The sequence below is a fragment of the Sturnira hondurensis genome, unplaced genomic scaffold (assembly GCF_014824575.4).
Source record: "Sturnira hondurensis isolate 20B ecotype Veracruz unplaced genomic scaffold, ASM1482457v3 Scaffold0006805, whole genome shotgun sequence".
In the NCBI taxonomy this organism is placed as follows: domain Eukaryota; kingdom Metazoa; phylum Chordata; class Mammalia; order Chiroptera; family Phyllostomidae; genus Sturnira; species Sturnira hondurensis.
The window spans coordinates 1,773,709-1,799,167 of NW_028079436.1; the positions used below are offsets into that span (position 1 = coordinate 1,773,709).

Below are 25,459 nucleotides of genomic sequence, written 5' to 3' on the forward strand. Positions count from 1 at the left end.
ATGTTTTATTATCTTTTAAGCATAAAATACTTCAGAGTAAAATTGGTGAGTCGTATGGCAACTCTATGTTTAACATTCTGAGGAACTTGCTATTTTCCAAAGCAACTGTACCATTTTACATACCCACTAGCATGTATGAAGGTTCCAATTTCTCCACATTCTCAACAACACTTAGTATTTCTTTTTTTATTTATACTCATTCCAGTGAGTGTGAAGTGGTATCTCACAGTGGTTTTGATTTGCTTTTTTCTGATGAATAATGTCATCAAGCATCTTCATATGCTCATTGGACACATACATATCTACTTTGAAGATCCATTCAGATTACTTCAAACTGTTATTCATATTTCATTAGGTTATATATGTTATTTTGAATATATTTTATTGCTTATAGTAGTATAATATTCCCAGTTTTTTCCTCTTTGCTGCTGAAAGAAGGGAGGCCCTCTACCTGGTACCTCCCTTCTTTCCACCAATTCTCCCACCCCCTTAGTTCATGTCCATGGGTCGTGCATATAGTTTTTTGTCTTCTCCATTTCCTATACTGTTTTTAACATCCCCCTGTCTATTTTGTACCTACCATTTATGCTTCTCAATCCCTGCACCTTTTACCCCATTCTCTTCCTTCCCCCTCCCAGCTAATGACCTTCCAAATGACCTCCGTATCTATGACTCTGTTCCTGTTCTGGTTATTTGCTTAGTTTTTGTTTTGTTTTGTTTTGTTTTTCAGATTCACTTGTTGATAGTTGTGAGTTTCTTGCCTTTTTAATGTTCATAGGATTTATGAACCTACGTTCATAAATGAACATACGTTTAACGGTTAGGTTCTTTTTCTTAAATAAGTTCCTTTAATATTTCATGTATTAATGGCTTGCTGATGATGAACTCCTTTAGCTTCACCTTGTCTGAGAAGCACTTTATCTGTCCTTCCATTCTGAATGATAGCTTTGATAGATAGAATAATCTAGGTTGTAGGCCCTTACTTTTGACACTTTGTATACTTCTTGCCAGTCCCTTTTTTGCCTGCAAAGTTTCTTTTCAGAAATCAGCTGATAGCCTTATGGGAACTCCTTTGTAGGTAACTCTCTGCTTTTCTCTTGCTGCTTTTAAGAGTCACTCTTTATCTTTAACCTTTGACATTTTAATTATGATGCCTCTTGGTGTGGTCCTCTTTGGGTCCAACCTGTTTGGGACTCTGTGTGCTTCCTGGACTTGTATGTCTATCTCCTTCACCAAATTAGAGAAGTTTTCTTTCATTATTTTTACAAATAAGTTTTCAGTTTCTTGTTCTTCCTCAACTCCTTCTGGCATCTCTGTGATTCAGATGTTGGCAGATCTGGAGATGTCCCAGAGTCTAATACTGTCCTCGTTTTTTTTTAATTCTTGTTTCTTCACTCTGTTCCGATTGAATATTTACTTCTTATTTCTGCTCCAAATCATTGATCTGAATCCTAGCTTCCTTCCCTTCACTGTTGGTTCCCTGTAGATTTTTATTTATTTCACTTAGTGTGACCTTTATTTCTTATTTTATGTTGTCATGCTCAATGATTTCTCTGAGCATCTTGATCACCAGTGTTTGGAACTCTACATCTGATAGCGTGGCTTTCTCCATTTCATTTAGTTCTGTTTCTGGAGTTTTGTCCTGTTCTATCACTTGGGCCATATTTGTCTCAATTTGGCAGCTTCCCTGTATTGCTTCTGTGTATTAGATAGAGCTGATTTGACTCCCCGTCTTAGTAGTACAGCTTAGTGTAGAAAAGGCACCTGTAAACTCTGTGGGGAGAGCCACAGGTGATTGTCAGGGTGAATCAACTTGCCTCACTGTTTTGTGGCTCTGTGAGGGGGGCTCATAGATGAGCTCCCCTCAGAGCCAGTGCTGCTGTCTGGCTCCTGGAGGTTTGCCTAGCACTAGCCCCATTTCCAGTCACTTTACCCACTCCCTGTATGTGACTGGCACTCCTCTGGCTGTTGCCCTGGTGTTCAATCTCAGAGTGGGTGGGTTTGTGTATGTTCTGAGTCTGTGTGGGCCCTTTACGCTGTCTCCTGAAAATCTGGCAGTTTCCTCCTCTACTCCAATCCTTTCTGGCTTTTACAGCCAGAAGTCATGGGGATTTATCTTTCCAGTGCTGGAACCCTGGGCTATGCAGTCTGGCCTGGGGCTGGGATCACTCCCTCCCTAGGTGTCCCCCAATTTTTATCTACCAGACATGAGATGTGGGATTTCCAGTGCCCATTCTGCTGCTGCCTCTGCCTCTCCACCTGTATCTGCATCTCCTCCCCTCCTACCCATCTAGATGAATGCGGCGTCTTTAAATCCTTGGTTGTCGGAATTCCACACAGTTGATTTTCTGACAGTTGGGTGTTACTTGTTTTGAGATTTAGTTGTAAGTCTCTTTGTGGTTGTGCAAGGTGAAGCATGTCTACCTATGCCTCGATCCTGATGGGAAGTCAGGATGTGTTATTAAAATGTGTTAACACATAAAAATGTGTTATTTTTATGTCCAGATACAAGTTCCTTTTCAGATACATGACTTGCAAATATTTTCTCCCGTTTTGTGGGTTGACTTTTTGCTTTCTTGATGGTATAGTTTGCAGAAGTTTTTTATTTTATGAAGTCTAATTTATCTATTTTTTTCTCATACTGCAGTTACTATCTTTAATCTCCTAGAGAACATATATTCCAAACTATATCATTTATGTAGGTCTTCAATTTACTTCTTTGTAATCTATTTTAAAAAAGAGTTTCTTTATTTCTCCAAGTTCTTTAAAAGCAAGGTCCAAGTCTTTGGCTTCCTTATCCCAGCACCTGGCATAGTGCTATGCACAAAACAAGAAATATTTATTCAAAAATACATTAATATCAATGGGCATTGGGATAGAAACAAAACCAGAGTTTCTAGTTTACTTACAATTCAAAGATCCATACCAGTATTAATGAGTGAATTTTAAAAAACCAAATCAATAATTCTAAAATGACTTTTCCAAAAAAAACCCTACCATCTGAAACCTAGAAAATAGGCATTTTAATGAATGTTCTTATACTTATTCAAACTAGGAATACCTTAAGGGGAAAGTACTCATTGTACCTGTAGCCCAAAGCACAGTATACCCTCATACACAGGAAACACCAAACGCTTGTGAAATGAAAAAATGAAATTTGTTAAAGGTGGTTTTTATAAACCAAAGATTTTAGAAAGATATACTCATTTGCAAATACAGTCATTCATCACTTAACAGGGGGATATGTTCTGAGAAATTCATTAAGTGATTTTATCATCGAGCAAATGTCACAGAGTACACCTACACAGACCAGCTACACACCGAGGCCATAGGGTATAGCCTACTGCTCCTAGCTACAAATGTACACTGCATGTTACTGTACTGAATACTGTAGGCAACTGTAACACAATGGTATTTGTGTATCTAAACATACAAAAGGTACAGTACATGTGACTCTTGAATAACACAGGTTTGAAAAACACAGGCCCACTTATGCCCACTTTCTGTGAATGTGTCCCTAACACACTGCCGTTAGGACAACAGGACAGCTACAAAGTCACTAGTCAATAGGGGTTTTTCAGCTCTATCATAAGCTTATGGGGCCACTGTCATATATATGGTCCACTGTTAACCAAACAAAAAAACAACAACACATCGTTATGTGGTGCATGAGAGTACATCAATGTGTTATGCATCGATTCTAATATGTGCAATTTTAAGAACATTCTGCAAATTATAAAAATTACCTAGAAAGATTGATCAGTTAAAGAAAAATCTCCTGAAGAACACTAACTCTACACAAGGTCATTACACTGATAATTAGCAATTAGGCATCTACATTACTAACATAGTACGATGACACAAATTTGTTTATTCTCAAATCTAATATCTTTGCAGTTTTAAGACTAACCAACTAATGTAGACGTAAGACATTAAATCATAACATTATATAATATCTGGTAATTTTTTTCAAAAATATATATATCATTCAAATTCATAAAATTATGAGTGCTTTAGGGATGAGTGCCGCCATGGTAAAAGGCGACTTCCTCTTTAGCATAAAAGGAATCAGATTACCTTCAATGGATCAAGTTCATTCTCATAGGATCTGACAATTTCCTTTGAAGAGGTTAACTGGGCTTCCTTACTAGTAATCTGATCACGAATCTCACAAGCTTCTTCCTTATTTTGCTTCAGATATTTTAGTTCTGTTTGACATTCTCTTACTTTCTGACCTTGTGTCTGGCGTACTTGTCGAAGTGTTTCCAAGGCTTTAATGTACCTTCAAAAATATTAAATAAAAAATACATTTCTGGCTAAGTAAATAATAGTATATTCACACAATAGAATATTATACAGTTATTAAAAGTTCTTAATAACTCAGAAAATGCTTATGACATAATGGTAAGTGAAAAGTTATACATTCACTGTCAACCATGTAGCAAATAAACATGCACAGAAAAAAAAAAATGAAAGGTAATATGTCCACTGGTTGCCACTGAGTAAAAGGTAATAATGACTTTCATGCTTTAAAAATTTTATGTGTTTAAAGAAAGAAATATCCAAATTGCAACCATGGTTTAATAACTTAATGGGCTACAAAGTCTATTAAAGGTTACAAACCTTGTTGCTGAAAAAATTTCATCAAATTTTTGCTTCAAAGCCTTTCCTTCACTTAAAGGCCAATTAGAATCTTCTTGATGACAGAAAATAACATTATTTAGGACAGACTTGGAAACTCCAAGAGAACTTATCATCTCTCGGTCAAGTTCTGCACACTTAGAGCTGAGACTGACCTTTTCGCCATGCCTACGAAAAAATTAAAATTAACAAGTTATGTAAAATAGACTTCTGGTCAAAATGGAGATGTAGGTAGACATGCTTCACTTCCTCGCACAACCACAACAAGAATCATGACTAACCTCAAATCATAAAACACCCAGAACTGCCAGAAAATCAAATTGTGTGGAAGTCCAACAACCAAGGATTTAAAGAGACCACATTCATCCAGACGGGCAGGAGGGGCAGCAGCAGTATGGGCATTCCCACATTCATGTGTGGTGGGTAAAACTCAGGAGGGACACCTTGGAAGCAAGCAAACCCAGCCCTAAACCAGACTATACAGCCCAGGGTTCCAGCATTGGGAAGAGAAGCCTCCTAACTTCGGGCTCTAAAAACCAGTGGGGGTTGGAACAATGGAAGAAAATGCCCATTTCTCAGAAGAATCTGTTTATACTATTTAAAGGGGCTGCGTGGTCTTAAAATGTACACAAACCCACACAATCTGAGATTCAACACCAGGGCAACAACTGGAAGGGTGCCAGTCATATTTGGGGAGTGGGCGAAGTGACTGGAATGGGGTAATTGCCAGACAAGCCTCCAGAAGCCAAGCAGCAGCACTGTCCCCTCTGCAACCTCCTCCCCCATAGCACCACAAAGTGGTGAAGTGGGTTGCCTTACCCTGGCAAATACCTAAGGCTCTGCCCCATATAGCTTAATACATACGCTAAGACAGGGAGCGAAAGCAGCTCTACCTAATACACAGAAGCAAATACAGGGAGGCTACCAAATTGAGGAGACAAAGAAATATGGCCCAAGTGAAAGAACAGGACAAAACCCCAGAAACAGAACTAAATGAAATGGAGAAAGCCACGCTATCAGATGTAGAGTTCCAAACACTGGTGATCAAGATGCTCAGAGAAATCATTAAGCATGACAACATAAAGTAAGAAATAAAGGTCACACTAAGTGAAATAAATAAAAATCTACAGGGAACCAACAGTGAAGGGAAGGAAGCTAGGATTCAGATCAATGATTTGGAGCAGAAATAAGAAGTAAATATTCAATCGGAACAGAGTGAAGAAACAAGAATTTAAAAAAAACGAGGACAGTATTAGACTCTGGGACATCTCCAGATCTGCCAACATCTGAATCACAGAGATGCCAGAAGGAGTTGAGGAAGAACAAGAAACTGAAAACTTATTTGTAAAAATAATGAAAGAAAACTTCTCTAATTTGGTGAAGGAGATAGACATACAAGTCCAGGAAGCACACAGAGTCCCAAACAGGTTGGACCCAAAGAGGACCACACCAAGAGGCATCATAATTAAAATGTCAAAGGTTAAAGATAAAGAGTGACTCTTAAAAGCAGCAAGAGAAAAGCAGAGAGTTACCTACAAAGGAGTTCCCATAAGGCTATCAGCTGATTTCTGAAAAGAAACTTTGCAGGCAAAAAAGGGACTGGCAAGAAGTATACAAAGTGTCAAAAGTAAGGGCCTACAACCTAGATTATTCTATCTATCAAAGCTATCATTCAGAATGGAAGGACAGATAAAGTGCTTCTCAGACAAGGTGAAGCTAAAGGAGTTCATCATCAGCAAGCCATTAATACATGAAATATTAAAGGAACTTATTTAAGAAAAAGAACATAAATCCTATGAACGTTAAAAAGGCAAGAAACTCACAACTATCAACAAGTGAATCTGAAAAACAAAACAAAACAAAACAAAAACTAAGCAAATAACCAGAACAGGAACAGAGTCATAGATACGGAGGTCATTTGGAGGGTCATTAGCTGGGAGGGGGAAGGAAGAGAATGGGGTAAAAGGTGCAGGGATTGAGAAGCATAAATGGTAGGTACAAAATAGACAGGGGGATGTTAAAAACAGTATAGGAAATGGAGAAGACAAAAAACTATATGCACGACCCATGGACATGAACTAAGGGGGTGGGAGGATTGTTGGGGGAAAGGGAGGTACTGGGTGGAGGAAGGCAAAGGGGAAAAAATTGGGACAACTGTAATAACATAATGAATAGAATACACTTTAAAAATAGGACTTACATAAAATAACCTCCAGTTGTACCTATTCTGTTGCTTAGTCAATCATTCTTGCTGTACTTGTTAAAAGTTCCCTCATTCATCCTTTTACAGTACCATCCTCATACTAAGAAAGTATTCTGAAAGAATTCAGCAATTCACAGATAGAACATAGAACTGTGTAGTGCAGAAAAAAATGCAAGATTGTTTTTACAAATTTGGATTTTTAAATATAACCATGTAAAATATTTACAGATAATGTAGAGAAAAATAAACTATCTTCCATTCTTAGAACTTAAAAATAAGGAAAATTAGAGACTTAAAAGAATAGAACAAAACATGATGATCCACAGCAGACAGGCAAAGAAAGTACCTTGATCGAGGACATCTGAAGACTATGTAGTTTAAATGAGGGGTTGTTCAGAAACAGACACACTATAAAAGCAGAGTAAAGGCAAACTCACCTAAATGGCCTCCATCTAAGCAAATCCAGGGAGGATTCTCAGTAGAACTCAAGTTCTAGGGTCACACTAACAAAATCCAACAGAGAAAACTGCCCCACGGTCTTTTAAATGAGTTCCCTACATCATTATACACAGAGCTGGGAGCTTTCCTGTCCTTGGACTCCAAGAGATCTCTTAGTATCTTTCAGCAGAAGAACAAATCTATTGTTTTCTTTCCTATCCTCTGTCCAGTATCTGTTAATGAGTAGATTAGGTGGGCAGAGGCAGTGTCTGTCTTTACTGTCATTTATGTATGTTTAAAATATAACACTGAATGAACTGAGAATGTTTTGTAGGGGGATGGAATGAATACAGACCAGGAGGTTATCACATTAGACCAGGAAAAGATGATGGCAGCTTGGAGTAAAATGATCATTATAGAGATGGAGAAAAACAGACTCAAAGAACATTTGGTTAAATTTATATGACTTGGTAAGTGACTGAATATGAAGGGCAAGGAAGGTGTCAAAATAAACACCTCTACGGATAGAGGAGTCATTTGCTGAGAGAAGAATCACAAGAGGACCAGGTTGTGGAAGTTTTTCATAAGGGGAGTCGGGAAAGGACCAAGAACTTGATATGGCTGAATCTGAGGTGTCTTTGAAACAAGTGGTAGGTGCAGGGGTTGACTAATCAGTCAAAAGACATACATAAAGGACCCATGGACACAGACATGGTGTGGGGACCGACTATGGAAGTGGAGGGTGGCAAAGAGGGAAAAATAGAGACAACTGTAATAGCATAAACAATAAAATATTTTGAAAAAACAAGTATTGTTTTATTACACTACAAGTTTTATATTTTCAGTATTACTATCCATTCCTTAATTCAATGAAGGAAAAAATTCTGAGGAAAAAAGAAACAATTAGTAGAAAATGAAAGAGGTGGTCGGGTACATGGGCCAGGAATCAGGTCTGGCCTGGAGACATAAATCTGTGAGTTATCAATGAATGCACAGTAATTTGAGCAACAGAAATGAATCATCCAACAGATCATCCAAGAAGAGAATGTAGAGCACAGGTGGGAAAGAATCCAGGACGGAGTCCGTGGAGCTCCAGCTTTTGCTGGCCGAGTAGGATATGTCTGTAAGAAAAGAGAGCAGGACACTGTTGCAACATGTCATGAAAGTAAAAATATGTTCAAGAAGTGATTAACACCTACCATTTACTGAGCTATAATACACAGAACAATGGCTCTCCAAAGATGTCTGCATTCTAATCCCTGGAATTTGTGAATGTGCTACTTACATGGCAAAGAGGAATTAGGATTACAGATGAAATTAAGATTGCCCATCATTTGACTTTAAAATAGATTATCCTGGATCATCTGGGCCGGGCCAAGATAACGAGAAGGGTCCTTAAATTTGGGAGAGGGAGGCAGAGGAGGAAGTCAGAGTGACATGATGTGAGCACTCTGCCCACTGTGTCTGGCTTTGAAGAGGGAGGAGAGGAGTGCCATGAGCCAAAGAATGTGAGTGACCTCTAAAAGGTGGAAAGAGCAAGGAAACCAACTGTTTCTCAGAGCCTCCATAAAGGAACACAGGCCTGCCAACACCTTGATTTTAGGCCAGTGAGACCCAATCCAAACTTGTAAAATTATGAGTAAAATTATGGAACTGTAAGATACTAAATTTGTGTTGTCTGAAGCCGCCAAGTTTGTGGTTTGTTATAACACTCACAGAAAATTAATACGTGAGCTCTTACTACATATTAAGTATTTTATATGCATTAGCTCAGTTCTTACAACATCTTTCTTGATATGTGCAATGATAAGGAACTTCTATTTTACAAATGAAAAAAAACTGGCTTACTCACTATGTGGTCTATTTTGTATAGCAATAGCATTATTAATACAGAGGTTAATTAATACAGAGGTTATTAGTGATCTCAGTTGGAGCTGTTTCAGTAGAGAAAGGGGCTAGAGGAGGAGTGAGGAGAAAGCAAAGAAATGGAAACAATGAGTGTCAACAATTCTTTTGAGAAGACTGGCTGGCTATAAAGGGGAAGATGGAAATAGTAACTAGAGTGGAATGAAATCGAGGGTATGGGAGAGACCTGAGTGTGTTTAAAAGCCAATGGAAAAAACCCACTTGGGAAGCTAGTGGCTAGTATAGTGCTTTTTGCACATAATAGATGCTAAAACTATTGGTTACATAAAGGGATTATTTAATTAGTTTAACAAACAAATGAAAGTAAGAGGTAAGGCTATAGTTAACTAATCTGCTCAATAAAGACAGAGCCTTGAATCTGGGACAGAGTAATTCCAAAATCCACACTCACTACTAGATCACAACTACTCTAACAGAATGTTAACAGTTGAAATGGACAAATTATTACACTTTCCTACTTGTCTACTTCTCATCCCATCCATCCCTACACATGATACTAACATTTTCTTCATTCAATCTATATTCGAGCGATTATGTGCCTTCAATTCAGCAACTGTTCATAAATTACTCAAAAGAATCTGCTATGGCTGGTGTGGCTCAGTGTACTGAAGGGCCAGACTACGAACCACAGGGTCCCCAGTTCAATTCCCAGTCAGGGCACATGCCTGGGTTGCAGGCCAGATCCCTAGTAGGGGGCACTCAAGAGGCAAACACACATGGATGTTTCTCACTCTCTCTCTCTCCCTGTCCCTTCCCCTCTCTCAAAATAAAAAAGAATGGAGCATTATCACTAAATCTCAAATGGGATCATTCTGTTTAACCGATAAATTAGAGTCAAATAAAAAGTTAAATGGTGACAGTGGGTGAGGCTGTGCATGTGTGGGGCTGGAAATATACAGACATTCTACTTTCTGCTCCATTTTGCTAAGAACCTAAAACTATTTATAAAACAAAGTGTTAAAAAAATACACTCCCCTAAAATAAACTTAAAATGGTAGGGAAAAAATATGAGAACTAAAAGACAGAAAATGAGCATATAATCAAATATGAAATGAACGCCTACTTTGTCCTGGTAATGACCCCCTCCAGGGTTTTAAACTCGGTCTTTCTGCCCTTCTGAGTGCACACCATGGACCGCTGCACGGCCACAAGCTCGCTGTTGACATCGCGGAACTGCAGGCGGATCTGGGCTCGAACATCTGTTTCTTGAGCAACCTTTCAAGGTGAAATAGAAAAAAATGCTTTTTAATAACTATCAGAACATTTCTGAAAGAAAAAATATAAGCAATCTTACTGAAAAAAATGAGAGAAAAAGAATTTAATTTTACTGTTTCATTGATTTATTACAATTATATATCTCCCTCCATTATTCAGTGTCACTAAGAAATCAGGCATGTGATTTTTCCAATGTATAAATTTTAGTTGTTTAAGCACCAAAAACATTTTTAAAAATGTTTTTTAAACTGAAGGTTACAGAAAAGTAGAAATACAGTGTACATAACCCTCCAAAGCACTTGAGAATAAGTTGCTGATCTTGTGTCCCATCATAATTATTTCCTATAAAACAAGCTCATTTCCAATCATAAAAATCAGAAAATTGATATTGATATATTAATATTACTACCATAGGGTCCTCAGATCCCAGTCAGGTTTTTCCAATTTTCCCAATGTGTCTTTTACAACAAAAACGTCCAGTTCAGAGTTACATGCTGTATTATGCACCGTTCAGAATTACACATTCTTGTCACATCTCCTTAGTTTCTTTCAATCTGGAATAGTTCATCAGATTTCCCTTAACGTTCATGTCTGACAATTTTGAAAATCACAGAATGTCTTTCCATATTTGTCTAATGTGACCATGATCAGATTATGCGCATTTGGCAGGAACATTGTGAAAGTAGTGTGTTCCTTTCATTGCATTTTATCAGATGGAACAGGATTTCAATTCATCTTATTACTGGATGTTAATGTCAATCTCTTGATAAAAGTGGTATCTGCCAGGATTCTCCACCATAAAGTTATTTTTCCCCTACTTTTCTATTAATAAATATTGGGGGAGAGACCCATTATGATCATGTAAATATCTCATACCTTATTAAGCTTTTCTCCACAAGTTTTAGCATCTTACATGAATGATTACAAGTCATCAAATAGTAATTTTCTAGTTCCATTATTTCTTCTATATGTACTAGTTAAGATACTACAAACTTCTAGTCAAGCTGGTAGAGCTAAACGCTCTGCCCACCTCCCCCCATGAACACATTAACATTACAACTAAGTTATAGAACCACCATCACTGAGAGCCACATGAAACCTCATCGAATAGCAGTCCTATGACTAAGGATATAAAGAAGCCACATCAAGACTGGCAGGAGGGGCAGAGATGTAGAACAGGCAGGTCTCACACCCAAAGTGTGATAATTAAGAATCATGAGAGCACCCTGACCAGAGTGGCTCAGTTGGTTGGAATGTCACCCCACAGACCAAAATGTCACAGGGTTCAATTCCCAGTCAGAGTGCATACCCGGGCTGCGGGTTCCAAAGAGGGCAGCTGATCAATGTTTCTCTCTCTCTCCCCCTCCCAGCCTCCTCATCTCTCTCTAGAAGCAATGAAAAGATATCTTTGGGTGAGGATTTTTTTTAAAAAGAAGAAAAATCAGGAGGGATATGTGTGTTGCACAGGTACCCGCTAAGAAGCAACAGGTCCCAGCCCAAGGCACCATCTGGCTGTGAAAAACAGCAGGGATTGAGTGCAAGTGAGATCACACTGCCCTCTTAATGGGCCTGTACATAAACTTGCTTGCTGACAAATTCGCTGACAAACTCACTTGCTCTGGGCTACAGAGCAGGGACAGCAGCTTAAAAAGTACCAGGGACATCTGGGGGGAGCTAGTTTCAGGGCAAGGGCTAGAGGGGCAGGGGTCTGGGCAGCTCTCCCTGGGAAAGGAAGTGCTGGCAGGCATCATTATTCCTTTGTTGAACACTCCTGCCACTCAGCCCGAAGATACAATGGAACACCAAATCTGAGCTCTCTGTTAACCTGGCTAGCAACATTAGTCCCACCCTGGTGATTCCCTGAGACCCCACCCCACTCAAGTTAAGCACCTGCCATGAACCTCTTCCAGGGCCTGCTCCACACAGGTGGACTGTCTAGGCTCATGCTGAGGACCTTCTTAAAATCTCTCAAAGGTTCACAAACCCCAAACAAGTGGCAGCTGACCTCAGTGTCCCCTGCAAGTAGCCTTAAGCCCAGCATAAGCAGTGGCTGGTCTCAACTTGCACTGTAACTCCCATCAGGTGCCCATAAGCCTGGAGTAAATGTGGCCAGTCTTAGCTCAGAAAACAGCTTCAGCTAAGCAGCACAGCCAGACACAAGTTGGCACTGGCCTCAGCTTATATTCAGGTATCCATCAAAAGGTCCCAAAACCCAGCACAAGTAGCAGCTGGCTTTGGTTCACAGCATTGTATTTCCCAAGCCCCTCCAAGCCCAGCATGAGCAGCAATCAACCACATATCACTTTTTAGCTTCTACCAGGTAACCTCAAGCTCAGCACAAGTGGCAACTGACCTTGTCCTGTATTGAAGCCCTTGCCAAGAGGCTCCAGAACCAACACACCCAATGGCCAGCTTCAGACCACACCAAAGCATCACTGAACCAGCTCCTCAAATGACACACCCAAAGGGCTGACACGACAGGCACCAGAGCCCACTAAAGCAACTCCCTCTTTGTGGCATCACAACAGTGCACCCATTGCAGTCACAGCCAGCACTCAAAGCTAGTTAGCCTGAGGGTTGACCAAACTCTAAGACGTGCCAACAGCAATCAAGGCTCAACTACAACAGAAGGACACACACAGCCCACACAAGGGGTACCTCTGAACTTGACTGAGGTAACCTGGGACTACGCTACTGGGACCCAGAGTACATGTCCTACATAAGGTCACTCTACAAAGGCTGGGAGACAGAGCAGATCTACACATGCAGGAAGGAAGCCAAAATGAGGAGACAAAGAGATATGTCCCAAATGAAAGAGCAAGACCAAACTCCAGAAAAAGAACTACCTGAAATGGAGACAAGCAACCTACCAGTCTCTCACTGAGTATCAAAACAGTGGGTATACAGACTTCAGGCCAAGATGGAGCCATAAGTGGAAACACTGTGCCTCCTTGCACAACTAAGTTTAAAGACAACAAAGTTTTAGTAACAAAAACGTAGCCAAAACACAGAAAATTGAACTGTACGGAAGTCCAACAACAACGAACCATTCAGCCAGACCTGTAAGAGGGGTGGAGTCAGCGGCTGGTGGAGCAGAGTCGGGCAGGCAAAAGTGGCCTGACTGACCCAGGAGCACAGGCGGCAGTTGGCGGATCCCAGGTGTGGGCTGGCGGCAGGCAGACCCAGTAGGGATGCAGGGCAGTTGGCTGACCAGTCACACATTCACGCACAGATAAACCAAGCATAGGAGTGAACAGTGAGACAAACCGCTCAGGCTAGGGCCCCAGCGATGGGAATTAGACCCTGAAAGAGCCAATCGGAAAGACTTTTGGGGTCGAGGTGCCGGGAGAGGCTCATAGAGAGTTCGTTGGAGAGACCCACAGGGTCCTGGAGGGTACAGGAGCCCACACACTCAGGAACCAGCACCAGAGGGGCCCAATTTGCTTGTGGGAAGCTACAGAGGGGACAGAAATCTGAGAAACAGCGGAGCAAAGTGCCATTTTTTCCCCTCTCTGACCCTGCCCCCACATACAGCATAGCAAGGATTAAATCCAGCGACTGAGTTGCCCTGCCCTGGTGCACACCTAAGGCTCTGCCCCTCATACATAATAGGTGTGAACAGACCAAAACATTATGGCTCAAGAACAGCTCAAAGCCCCAGAGCCTATAATTCTAAGCAACCAAGAAACAGCCAACCTTTCAGATGCACAGTTCAAAACACTGGTGATCAGGATGCTCACAGAATTGATAGATTTTAGTCGCAAATTAGAGGAACAAATGAAGGCTAAACTAACTGAAATGAAGGAAAATGCACAGGAAACCAACAGTGATGGGAAAAAAAACTGGGACTCAAATCAATGGAATGGACCAGAAGGAAGAACGAAACATGCAACCAGAAAGGAATGAAGAAATGAGAATTCAAAACAATGAGGAGAGGCTTAGGAACCTCCAGGACATCTTTAAATGTTCCAACATCCCAATTATAGGGGTACCAGAAGGGGGAAAGAAACAGCCACGAGTGGAAAACTTATTTGAACAAATAATAAAGGAGAACTTCCCCAGTCTGGCAAAGCAAATAGACTTCCAGGAAATCCAGGGAGCTCAGAGAGTCCCAAACAAGTTGGACCCAAAAAGGAACACACCAAGGCACATCATAATTACATTAGCCAAGACTAAAATGAAGGAGAGAATCCTAGAAGCAGCAAGAGATAAGGGGATAGTCACCTACAAAGGAGTGCCCATCAGACTGTCAGCTGATTTCTCAAAAGAGACCTTACAGGCAAGAAAGGGCTGGAAAGAAGTATTCCAAGTCATGAAATCCAAAGACCTACAGCCAAGATTGCTTTATCCAGCAAAGCTTTCATTTAGAATGGAAGGACAGATAAAGTGCTTCTCAGATAAGGTCAAATTCAAGGAGTTCATCATCACCAAGCCCTCATTATATGAAATGTTAAAGGGACTTATTTAAGAAAAAGAAGATAAAAAATATGAACAGTGAAAGGACAGCAATCTCACAGTTATTAACAACCACACCTAAAACAAAAGTAAACTAAGAGGACAGCTAGATCAGGAGCAGAACCATAGAAATGGAGATCACCTGGAGGGTTAGCAACAGGGGAGTGGGAGGAGAAGAAGGGGGGAGAAGGTACAGAGAATAAGTAGCATAGATGGTAGGTAGAAAATAGACAGCGGGGAGGGCCGGAATACTATGGGAAATACAGAATCTAAAGAACTTGTGACACATGGATATGAACGAAAGGGAGGGCAATCAATGGTGGGGCAGGCGTGTACAGGGTGGAGGGGAGTGAAGGGGGGGAATGGGACAACTGTAATGGCATAATCAATAAAATATATTTAAAAAAACAAATTTGAGAAAACAGATCATACCAACCACAATCTCCAATGATAATGGTATGAAGACAAGAAATAATTTACAGGAAAAAAAAACCTGGACACACACAAACACATGGGGACTAAATAACATGTTATACTAAAGAATGAACGGGTTAAGGAGATCAAGGAAGAAATTTAAAAAGACCTTGAGACCCATATCTACCTCAAGAAGTACTAATCACAAACATACAATCTACTCTTACATCTAAAGGAACTAGAAATAGAAGAATAAACAAAGCCCAAAATGAGCAGGGGGAAGGAAATAAAAAAGATCAGAGCAGATATAAACAAAATAGAGTCCAAAAAAAAATACAAAAGATCAATGAAACCAAGAACTGATTCTTTGAAATGATAAACAAAATTGATAAACCTTTACCCAGACTCATAAAGAAAAAGAGAAGGCCCAAATAAGTAAAATCAGAAATGAAAGAGGGGAAGTGACAACTGACACAACAGAAATACATAGGATTACGGTATAAAGGAACCCTAAGAACAATTATATGCCAACAAATTGGACAACCTAGGAGAAATGGATAAAGTCTTAGAAACAAAATCTTGCAAGACTGAATCAAGAAGAAACAGAAAATCTGAAAGATTTTCATAACTACATTAACCCCATAACTACATTAACACTCTTCTGTCCATACTACTCAAAGCAACTACAGATTCAATGTAATCCCTATCAAAATAGCTATGGCATTTTTCACAAAACTAAAATAAAGAATCCTAAAATTTATATAGAACCACAAAAGACTCTGAATAGCTAAAGCAATCTTGAGAAAGAGGAACAAAGTTGGAGGTATCACGCTCCCTGATATTAAACTATACTATAAGGCTACAGTAATCAAAACAGGTTGGTGCTGACATAAAAACAGACACATAGATTCACTGAACAGAATACAGAGCCCAGGAATAAGCTCATGCCTCTACGGTCAATGAATCTATGACAAAGGAGGCTAGAATATATAACAGGGTAAAGACTGTGTCTTCAATGAATGATGTTGGCAAAAGTGAACAGTGACATGCCAAGTAAATGAAGCTAGACCACTTTTACAAGAAAGAACTCAAAATGAATTAAAGAGTTAAATGTAAGACATGAAACCATAGAACTCCTAGAAGAAACGTAGTCATTGCTCTTAGCAATACTTTTTTTGGATGTGTCTCCTCAGGCAAGGGAAACAACAGAAAAAATAAATGATTCTACAACAAACTAAAGAGTTTTTTGCACGGTAATGGAAACCATCAATAAAATCAAAGAAAACCTACTGAATGGGAGAAGATATTTGCCAATGATACATCCAATAAAGGTTAGTATCCAAAATATATAAGAAACTCATACAACTTAACAGCAAAAAACCCCAAACAATCCAATTAAAAAATGGGCAGAGGACATGAACAGACATTTCTCTAAAATGGACATACAGATGGCTAACATGACAAGATGCTCGATGTCATTAATTATTAGGGAAATGCAAATTAAAACCACAATGAGATTATCACCTCACACCTGTCAAGAATGGCTAGTATCAAGAAATAAGTATTGGCCAGGATGTGGAGAAAAGGGGATGGTGGACCCTGGTGCACGGTTGGTGGAAAAGGGGATGGTGGACCCTGGTGCACTGGTGGGAATACAGATTGGTGCAGCCACTAATAAAATCAGTATGGAAGTTCCTCAAAAAATTAAAAGCAGAACTATCATATAATCTACCAATTCCACTTTTGGGTATTTATATGAAGAAATCCAAAACAGCAATTTGAAAAGATATATTTAGCCCTATGTTCACTGCAGCTTGATATGCAATAGCCAAGACATAGCGACAACCGTAGTGTTTGAATATTTGAATGAATGAAGATGTGGTACATATATTAGTATACAATAAATACTACTCAGCCATTTAAAAAAAAGACATCTTGCCATTTGCAAGAACATGGATGGACCTAGAGGGTATTATGCTAAGTGAAATAAGTCAGAGAAACACAAATACCATAAGACTTCACTTATATGTGGAATCTAAAAACAAAATGAACAAACAGAACAGAAACAAACTCATAGATGCAGAGAGCCAACTGACAGCTGCCAGATTGGGGTGGGGAGGCAGTTGGAGAGATGAGTGAAAAATGTGAAGGGATTAACGAGTACAAGTTGGCAGTTATAAAACAGTCACAGGATATAAAGTGCAGCACAGGGAATAGAGTCAATAATACTGTAATAATTATGTATGGGGTCAGGTGGGTATTAGAATTATCAGGGTGACCCTAAGTTATATAAATGTCTAATCACTATGTTGTACACCTGAAACTAATACATTGTATGTGGCTGTAACCGGTGACTGCTAGTGGGCAGTGGTGATGGGGTGGAGGAGTTGAGCACAAAGATGAAGGATTCATGGACGTGGACAACAGTGTGGACATTGCTGGGGGCAGAGGAGTACAAGAGGACTAAATGGTAATAAAAAAATAAAGATTAAATAAAAAATTAAAAGTAAATTCTACTTAAGGCTTCGTTCTTCCCCCATTTTTCCCATTTTTAAATGTAACTATGGACTCATTCATTTCCTACTTGGGCTTCAATTGCTAACCACACTGCCACAGCTAGCTTTCTGTTGATGCCTTCCTCCCTCAGCCTCACCTGCTAGCTTTTGAACTGAATTACTCAGGAATGAAGTATGGTGCTGAGTTTTGATCACAAATGAATACTGAATTTATATGCTCTTTTTGTACCTACTGATGCTCAAATGATATTTCTTCATTAATGTGGCAAATTACACTGATTGGTTTTCAAATGTTAAATGAACCTTACATTCCTGAGATAAGCCCTACCTAGTTAAGGTGTAGTATCTTTATTTGCATATTGCTGAACTTGTTTTGCCAGGCGTTTTGCATTTATGTTCACGAGAGGTATCTGTTTGCAGTTTTCTTGTAATGTCTTGGTCTGGTTTGGGTGTGGGGTAATGCTAGTCCCATAAACAGCCGGGATGTATTTCCTCTGCCTCACTTTTCTGAAAGGGTTTGTGTAGAACTGGCATTATTTCTTCCTAAAATGTTCAGTAGAATTCAGCAGTGAAACCCTCAGGATCGACTCAGGAGTCAAGCAAAGAGTCAACTCAGCAAAGGAGTCTATGGTGTGGCCAATGAAAAAGGAGGTGTGAGATTGTGTCATGGAGGCCAAGAGAGCAGTGCTTTTTGAAAAGGGAATAATCAACTATATCAAATCTGCTGAGAAGTTCTTGAGAATTAGAAAATGACTACTTTATCGGGCAACACAGAGATTACTGGTGACCTTATAAAAGCAGTTTTACTGAGAATAAAAGAAAATCTGAACGGAGTAGGCTGAAGAGAACATGGGAAGCAAGAAAGACATTGAATACATACAACTCTTGTGAATTTTGTTATAAACTGAAACACAGAAGAGGAAGTAAGTAGCCAGAGTATGACCTGGACTAAAGAGACAGTGGCCTGTGTTTATAGACTGAAGCTACAAGAGCACGCTAACATGCTAAGGCGAACCAGCCTATGAAGAGGGAGAAACTGCTACTGAAGCCAAGAAGATGACAAAACGGACTGTCATTTCAGTCTCCAAGAGGAGTTGGGTGACCTTTAGATAAAACAATAAACAATTTACCCTAAAACACAGGAGAGAAAACAGATAGAATGGGTACATCTGCAGAGTAGTTTGGTAGATTTTATGACTGGAAAATGAGGGACTTTTCTTTTGACTCCGATTTTCTCAATAAAGTACAAGACAAGATCATCAATCAAGAACCGTGGATTGTAGGTTTAAGAAGAGAGAAGATTTGAATAGTCATTACAGAGAGGGCTGAATAAATGTACTAATGGTATTTTTATTTCTAAAAAGAAAATAAATATTTTCATTATTAGTTATCTTTAGTCATACAAAAGTACAAACTACAATGACCATTAACTTGGGGTAAGTTAAACTACAGAATATAGGCTCAGTGTAGTATTATTTAGTAAAACAATGATATAAAAGTATGTGTGTATACAGGGGTGGAAAAATAACACAATAATTGTTCATGTGGAATATAATACACAATTAGTAAATAATACAAGAATAAACTGTTTTGTGTACTCACAACTGTCAACCTGCTTTTACCCACCCCTGTGTATATATAAATGGGTATGCAGGACATCACTAAATAACTTATTTGTAAAGCAGTATAATAAAATTCTATTCATGTGAAAAAATTACATGTGAGTGTATTTGCATATGCGCACAGATACGTTTTCACAAAAACAGGAAAAAGCCTGGAATAAATACACAACCAACTTCTGTGGAGGTTGGGTCTTGAGAGAGGCACGACTCCACTACATAGCACATGAAACAAGAAAAATCCGTAAGCCGGACAAGTACGGAAAACCCAATGTCCTTTATACACTCCGACAGTATCAACACCATGATTCAAAGATTCAGACGAACACTTCCATCACGGCACATTTTAATGAAAAATTAAAAGCAATCTAAATGTAAGAAAATTACACAATTATTCAAAAAGATCACAAAAAGTTATATACTTTAAGGAGGAAATATTTCAGATACACAAAAGAGTATAAAGATTTTTTAAAGCACCCATATATCAAAAACACCCAGATTAAGAACTTAATATAATTTTTTAATGATATGGGACTTCATGATAATGTTAAGTAGAAAATAACCTTCAGAATATAAAATTCAAGTATGATTTCAGCTATGGAAAATAGCATGTAAAGGATAAAAAAATATGAAATCATCAACAATGGTTTTCACTGGGTGCTGAAAATATGTGTAGATGACATTCATATCTCCTGATACTTTTCCTCCTAGGTTTCTACAGTAAGTTATCACTTTTATAATCATAAAACATTTATTTTAAAAGTACAAAGTTTTACTAGCACCATTACCTTGGGATCATGAACAAATGTATTTCCTTTGGTTCCAGGAGGGAAATCTCCAGTACAAATATATTTTAGGCATTCAATAATGGTCTAAAGAAAGAAAAAATTATATTATGTAGTCATAAGAGAACCACAGAAGTTAATAATAAAATATTCATTATAACATTATTTACTACAGAGACTATAAAGATACAATCAGATAGAATTTGACATAAAACCTATAATATAGATGATTAAATGTTAAAGATTAATTGTTGTAAGTTCATAGAAAAACTATATAATTAAGAGAATATAATAAAATAAAATAAATATTTGGAAAAATCTATTTCCAATTAAAACCCTACAAGTTAATTTCATAATGGCTAATGTAAACATGGTTAGCATAGTTAACAACAGTATCATATAACTGAAATTTGCTGAACTTAAATGTTCTTGCTAAAGAAAGAATAAATATGTGAGGTGATGGATTTGTTCATTAATATAGAGAATCCTTTCACCATTAGGTATTATCAAATCAGCAGGATGTATACTTCAAGTATTTTACAACTTTATATGTCAATTATATCTAGATAAAACTGAAATGCTTTAAAAAGTTAAAAAAAAACACAAAAAACCCTCACCAAACCAATGGCTAACAGTTACATGGACCTTACTATGTACCAGGTATTGTGCTAACTGCTTTTACACACTGCAACCATTTAATTCTCACATTAATCCTGGGCTACAGAAACTACTTTTATCCCCATTTTATAAATGAGAAAACTAAGGCACAGAACATTTACTGAATTTTTTTAAACCATAAGATGCACCTAGGTTTTAGAGGAAAATAGGAAAAACAATTTTGAAGCAAAAAATGTGGTAAAATATTTAATAACATAGGCCGCTACCCTTCCAGCAAGCCAGGTAAGCTACATTTGGACTATAAGACACACCCCCCTTTTCCTCCCAAATTTTTTGGGGGGAAGTACGTCTTATAGTCCAAAAAATACGGACTATACAAGTCACTCCTGCAGTCACATAGCTAACAAACGGTAAAGCAAAAAACTTGTACTCAGGCAGCCAGTGCTCATAAACACTCTAATGTCCTCTAAAGTAGATAACAATGCAATGCTAGGTACGTAACAGGCATTCAATAAATACATTTTCACATTAAAGGCAGGCAAGAGTCGGGCATTCAGGTCTCAACACTAAGTCTTACTTCTTTCTCTATCCTTTTTAAAAAGATTTTATTAATCTAATCTATTCTTACAGAAAGAAAGAGAAGAGAGGGAAACGCACCTCCCATACGCCCAGGCATGTGCCCTGACTGGGAATTGAACCAATAACCCTCTGGTTTGCAACCCAGCACTCAAGCCACTGAACCACACCAAGCAAGGCTCTCCCTCTATACTTTTAACAAAACTTCATTTTCTCTTCTCCCTGTTACACTGATACCTCCTTGCTTTTTCTCAAGCCCTCTCCCAGAACAGCCTCTCGACTATACTTTTTCCATAACTGCTTGCCACTTTAGGGCCCAACTCTAATTTCTAACTATTCCCAGGGTTGTTAAAAAAATCACGGTAAGTTGCACTCAAATTTTTTGGCTACGTAAGAGCATCCTAACAACAAAATACAGGTACACCTACTAGATATTGCTGGTTTGGTTTCAGAACACTGCAATTAAGCGGGTCGTATTTTATTTTTATTTCCTGGTGGAGGGACTGCCTTCAGTTTGTTAAAAAAAAAAATTGCAGCACCTGTTAAGAGCAATGACGCCACGCACAATAAAACGAGGTATGCCTGCAGTTCCCCAATTTTAAGGCCCACCGCCTTGGTCTCATCTTAAAACTAAGCTATTTATTTCCTATGTATTATGCGTATACAGCCGGCATACTTGTAAACTCACATATTTATATTTTGTAGCTTTTTAGTAAGTTCCTTTATTGAGGCAAATACCAGGGAGTGAGTGTTTTGTGAGCAAGGAGTATTCGAAAAAACATCAATACAAACAAAAAGGCCTCTTGTAGGGCTGAACTCTCTTGAGAGCCGTAGCTCCCAGTCCCCAGTACATCTTGTCCAGCAGACGGGCCGGGACACCGTTAGGACACTGGGTCTCCTCGAGTGTTCAAGTCTCTGGCCACGCCCCGAGGCCTGGGAGCCACCCAGAGGGCCGCACTTTCAGGGGCCCCAAGAACAGAGGAGTCGGGACGCCGCTCGTCCTCATCCGCGTTCGTAACTCTCCAGGTATTTTCCTTCTCCAGATTCCTAAGATGTAGCGACCCGTAAACGGAAGGTGGCTAACTCCGGACTTACCGTCTTCCCCGCCCCATTGGGGCCAACCAAAATTGTGAGGGGACTGAAGAAGGTGATAATTTGCTTATCTTTGTCCTCTATTCCAAAACTCCGCACGCCCAGAATACTCATCTTTTCGATCCGGGACATGTTTGTAAATGTTATCTCAACACCAAGGGCCCAGCAAGATGCGGCGGAGCGGGCCGAGCGCGGGCCCAGAGGGTCCGGGTGGGAGCGAAGGCTCTCGCTGGAACCTTCCTCCCACGCCGACTTACTTCCCGGCTGAGGGAAAGAGTGGGTGAGGGTCGCGCCGGGGATGCCCGCGGCAGACACAAAACACAAGGCTGAGGAACACCACCTCCGCGCCCACTCACAGATTCCCGCCACTGGTGCCCCGCAAGTCACGTGAGTCGCTACGGCTTGCGCCTGTGTACGCCGCAGTTCCGGGGCACGCCGGGAAGTGGGTGGAACGCGATGCGCGCGCAGCTCTGACTTCCGGAGCATTAGCGACTTAGAGGGTTGGGTGCTGTGTTTAGGGGTGGTCGTGGGTTCCGTTTCTTTGCTGGGGTCGGGGGCACACCGAGAAGCACTAACTCTGAGGGGAGACGGAGACTTGTGACAGACAACAGTTCTCGTTGTGTGGTCCAGGAGGGGAGGGGAGTGCGGTGTCCGCTTATCAAAAATTTTCTAAAAATTCTCAGACGTTATTTGCCTCCTCTACTCTCATTTGCTCCCTTCCGGAATGTTTTCCAGGGATCGCGTGACGTGTGGTGACGCCATCGCAATGACGACTAATGGAAAGTGTTCTTGTGCCTTAAAAAGAATCTGAATTTTAATTTATAATTGAGTAAATATTGATGGTTATGAATTACAGAAAGCCTCTTTGGAAATGTAGTGTACAACACGGGATATAGTAATATTTGAAGTATTTACATGGTGACAAAGGCTTGCTAGACTTAGTGTGGTGATTATATCAAGGGATATAAATCACTGCTGTATGCTTGAAACTAATATAATATTGTATGCCAACTATATTTTAATAAAAATAATTTTTAAAGTTCTTCAGGGTCCTCAGTAATTTTTGAGTGTAGAGAGATGTTTAAGACCAAAAGTCAAATGTTGTTATAAAATTCTAAAATATTATGCAAATATTAATCTGAATGAAATCCACTTCTATAAGTATTGACAACACAGAAACACCTTTCAAAAAAGAAAATTTTGGTTGTGCAAGAAGAATAAAATACCTACTGTATACCATAGTGCTTACAGTTAACAATACTATATTGTATACTGAAAATTTGCTAAGAGGGTAGATCTTGTTAAGTGTTCTTACAGAAAAATAAAGTGGGAGGAAACTTGGAGGTGATGGTTATGCTAACAGCATTGACCAGAGTAGAATATCTCCAAAGTCACTGTGCTGTATACACTATTTACAACTTTTTTGTATGTCAAAAGAACTTAAGGGAGAGAAAAATTACCTTCTTTAAAAATGAGAATATTGCTTTTTGTCAACCAACTAAATGGACAGATGTCACATGCAAGGACCCATAGCAAAATTACAAAGACGGTAGTGGAAGATACTAAAATTAAAAAGAACTTTGGACCATTGAGACAGGAGAATGCAGGAAACACTCTCCAATCACATACTCCCAATATAATCATTTATAGAACTTAGTACATAAAAATTTAACATCAAAGGATCCAAGTGGGGAAGGCTAGTGAATGGTGTCTTGATGTACCAAGTAAGAAAATATGAAAGTGCCAGTTATCACAGTACGTATTTTAAATTACCAATGGAACAAAACAGATGAAAATTATACAGAATGCCCTATGTGACTAACCAGATGCAATAAAACGATAACTCTAGATTAAAGGTCATTATTTATTTATTTAACTTTTTAACTTCTTTTTTAGTCAACGCCGGTGACTAAAAAAGTAATTTAGAAAATTACTAGGAGAAACTAATGAATGTTCAGCATCTCTCTTTGGCTGTACTTCTCTCACACCATTTTTCTCTTTGAGGTTTTCACAAAGTTTCTATATAAGACAATTCAAAATTGACTTTACTGGTGAGTTCATTATTTTCATATTTATTTTCTGTGGCTGACTGAAAAGAGATTCTCATAGTCGGATTCCAACCATTTAAACAGTGAGGAAACTATAATTTATGCTCTTGCCCAGTATTAGTATAATGAAAGCTCATTTTTACAAAGTCAGGTTTACTGAAGCATAATTTTCTCAAAGATTTTATTTGTTTATTTTAGAGAACGGGGAAGGAAGGGAGAAAAAGAGGGAGAGAAACATCAGTTGTGGTGCCTCTTGCACACCTGCTGCTGGGGACCTGGCCTGCAACCGAGGTATGTGCTCTGACTGGGAATCGAACTGGTGACCCTCTGGTTCACAGGCTGCACTCAGTCCACTGAGCCACACCAGCCAGGGACTGAGGCTTAATTTATATGCAGTGAAATTCATTCTTTCCAGTGTACAGTTCCATGAATTTTGACAAATGTAAACAGATGCATAACCACCAAGATAACTTTTTCCCCACCACTGCTATTTAAATAAATACTTGGATACATACTTGAATGTCAATAAGAAGAAAAAAAGCAAACCTATATTTTGTTTTACTTACCATTCTCTGTTCCAGGTCCATGAAGATCTAGATATTTCTAAAAGCAATGAAAGAAAAACCCAGAGCCCTGGCTGGTGTAACTCAAAGGATTGAGCATGGGCCTATGAAGCAAAAGGTCACCGGTTTGATTCCTAGTCAGGGCACGTGCCTGGGATGCAGGCCAGTTCCCCAGTGGGGGACACACGAGAGGCAACCACACACTGATGTTTCTCTCCCTTTCTTTCTCCCTTCCTTTCCTTCTCTCTAAAAATAAATTAATAAATACATACATACATACACACACACATACATAAATAAATAAAATCTTTAAAAAACCCAGAAATGTAATTACTCTCACTTCTTTTAAA

The 25,459-nt window shown here is 39.1% G+C and overlaps 1 protein-coding gene across 1 annotated transcript in view; it reads right to left on the reverse strand.

Annotated features, from left to right (window-relative positions):
• The window catches only part of RAD50 (RAD50 double strand break repair protein), a 75,075-nt gene extending 52,150 nt beyond the window's left edge, over positions 1-22,925 (reverse strand). The window contains exons 1-5 of the mRNA XM_037050495.1: positions 22,502-22,925; positions 20,216-20,299; positions 10,272-10,423; positions 4,624-4,809; positions 4,078-4,282 (exon numbers count right to left, since the gene is read on the reverse strand). Coding sequence (XP_036906390.1) covers positions 4,078-4,282; positions 4,624-4,809; positions 10,272-10,423; positions 20,216-20,299; positions 22,502-22,630 — 756 coding nt within the window. The 5' untranslated portion in view covers positions 22,631-22,925. The remainder of the gene's footprint in view (positions 1-4,077; positions 4,283-4,623; positions 4,810-10,271; positions 10,424-20,215; positions 20,300-22,501) is intronic.
• Between the last annotated feature and the right edge of the window lie 2,534 nt (positions 22,926-25,459).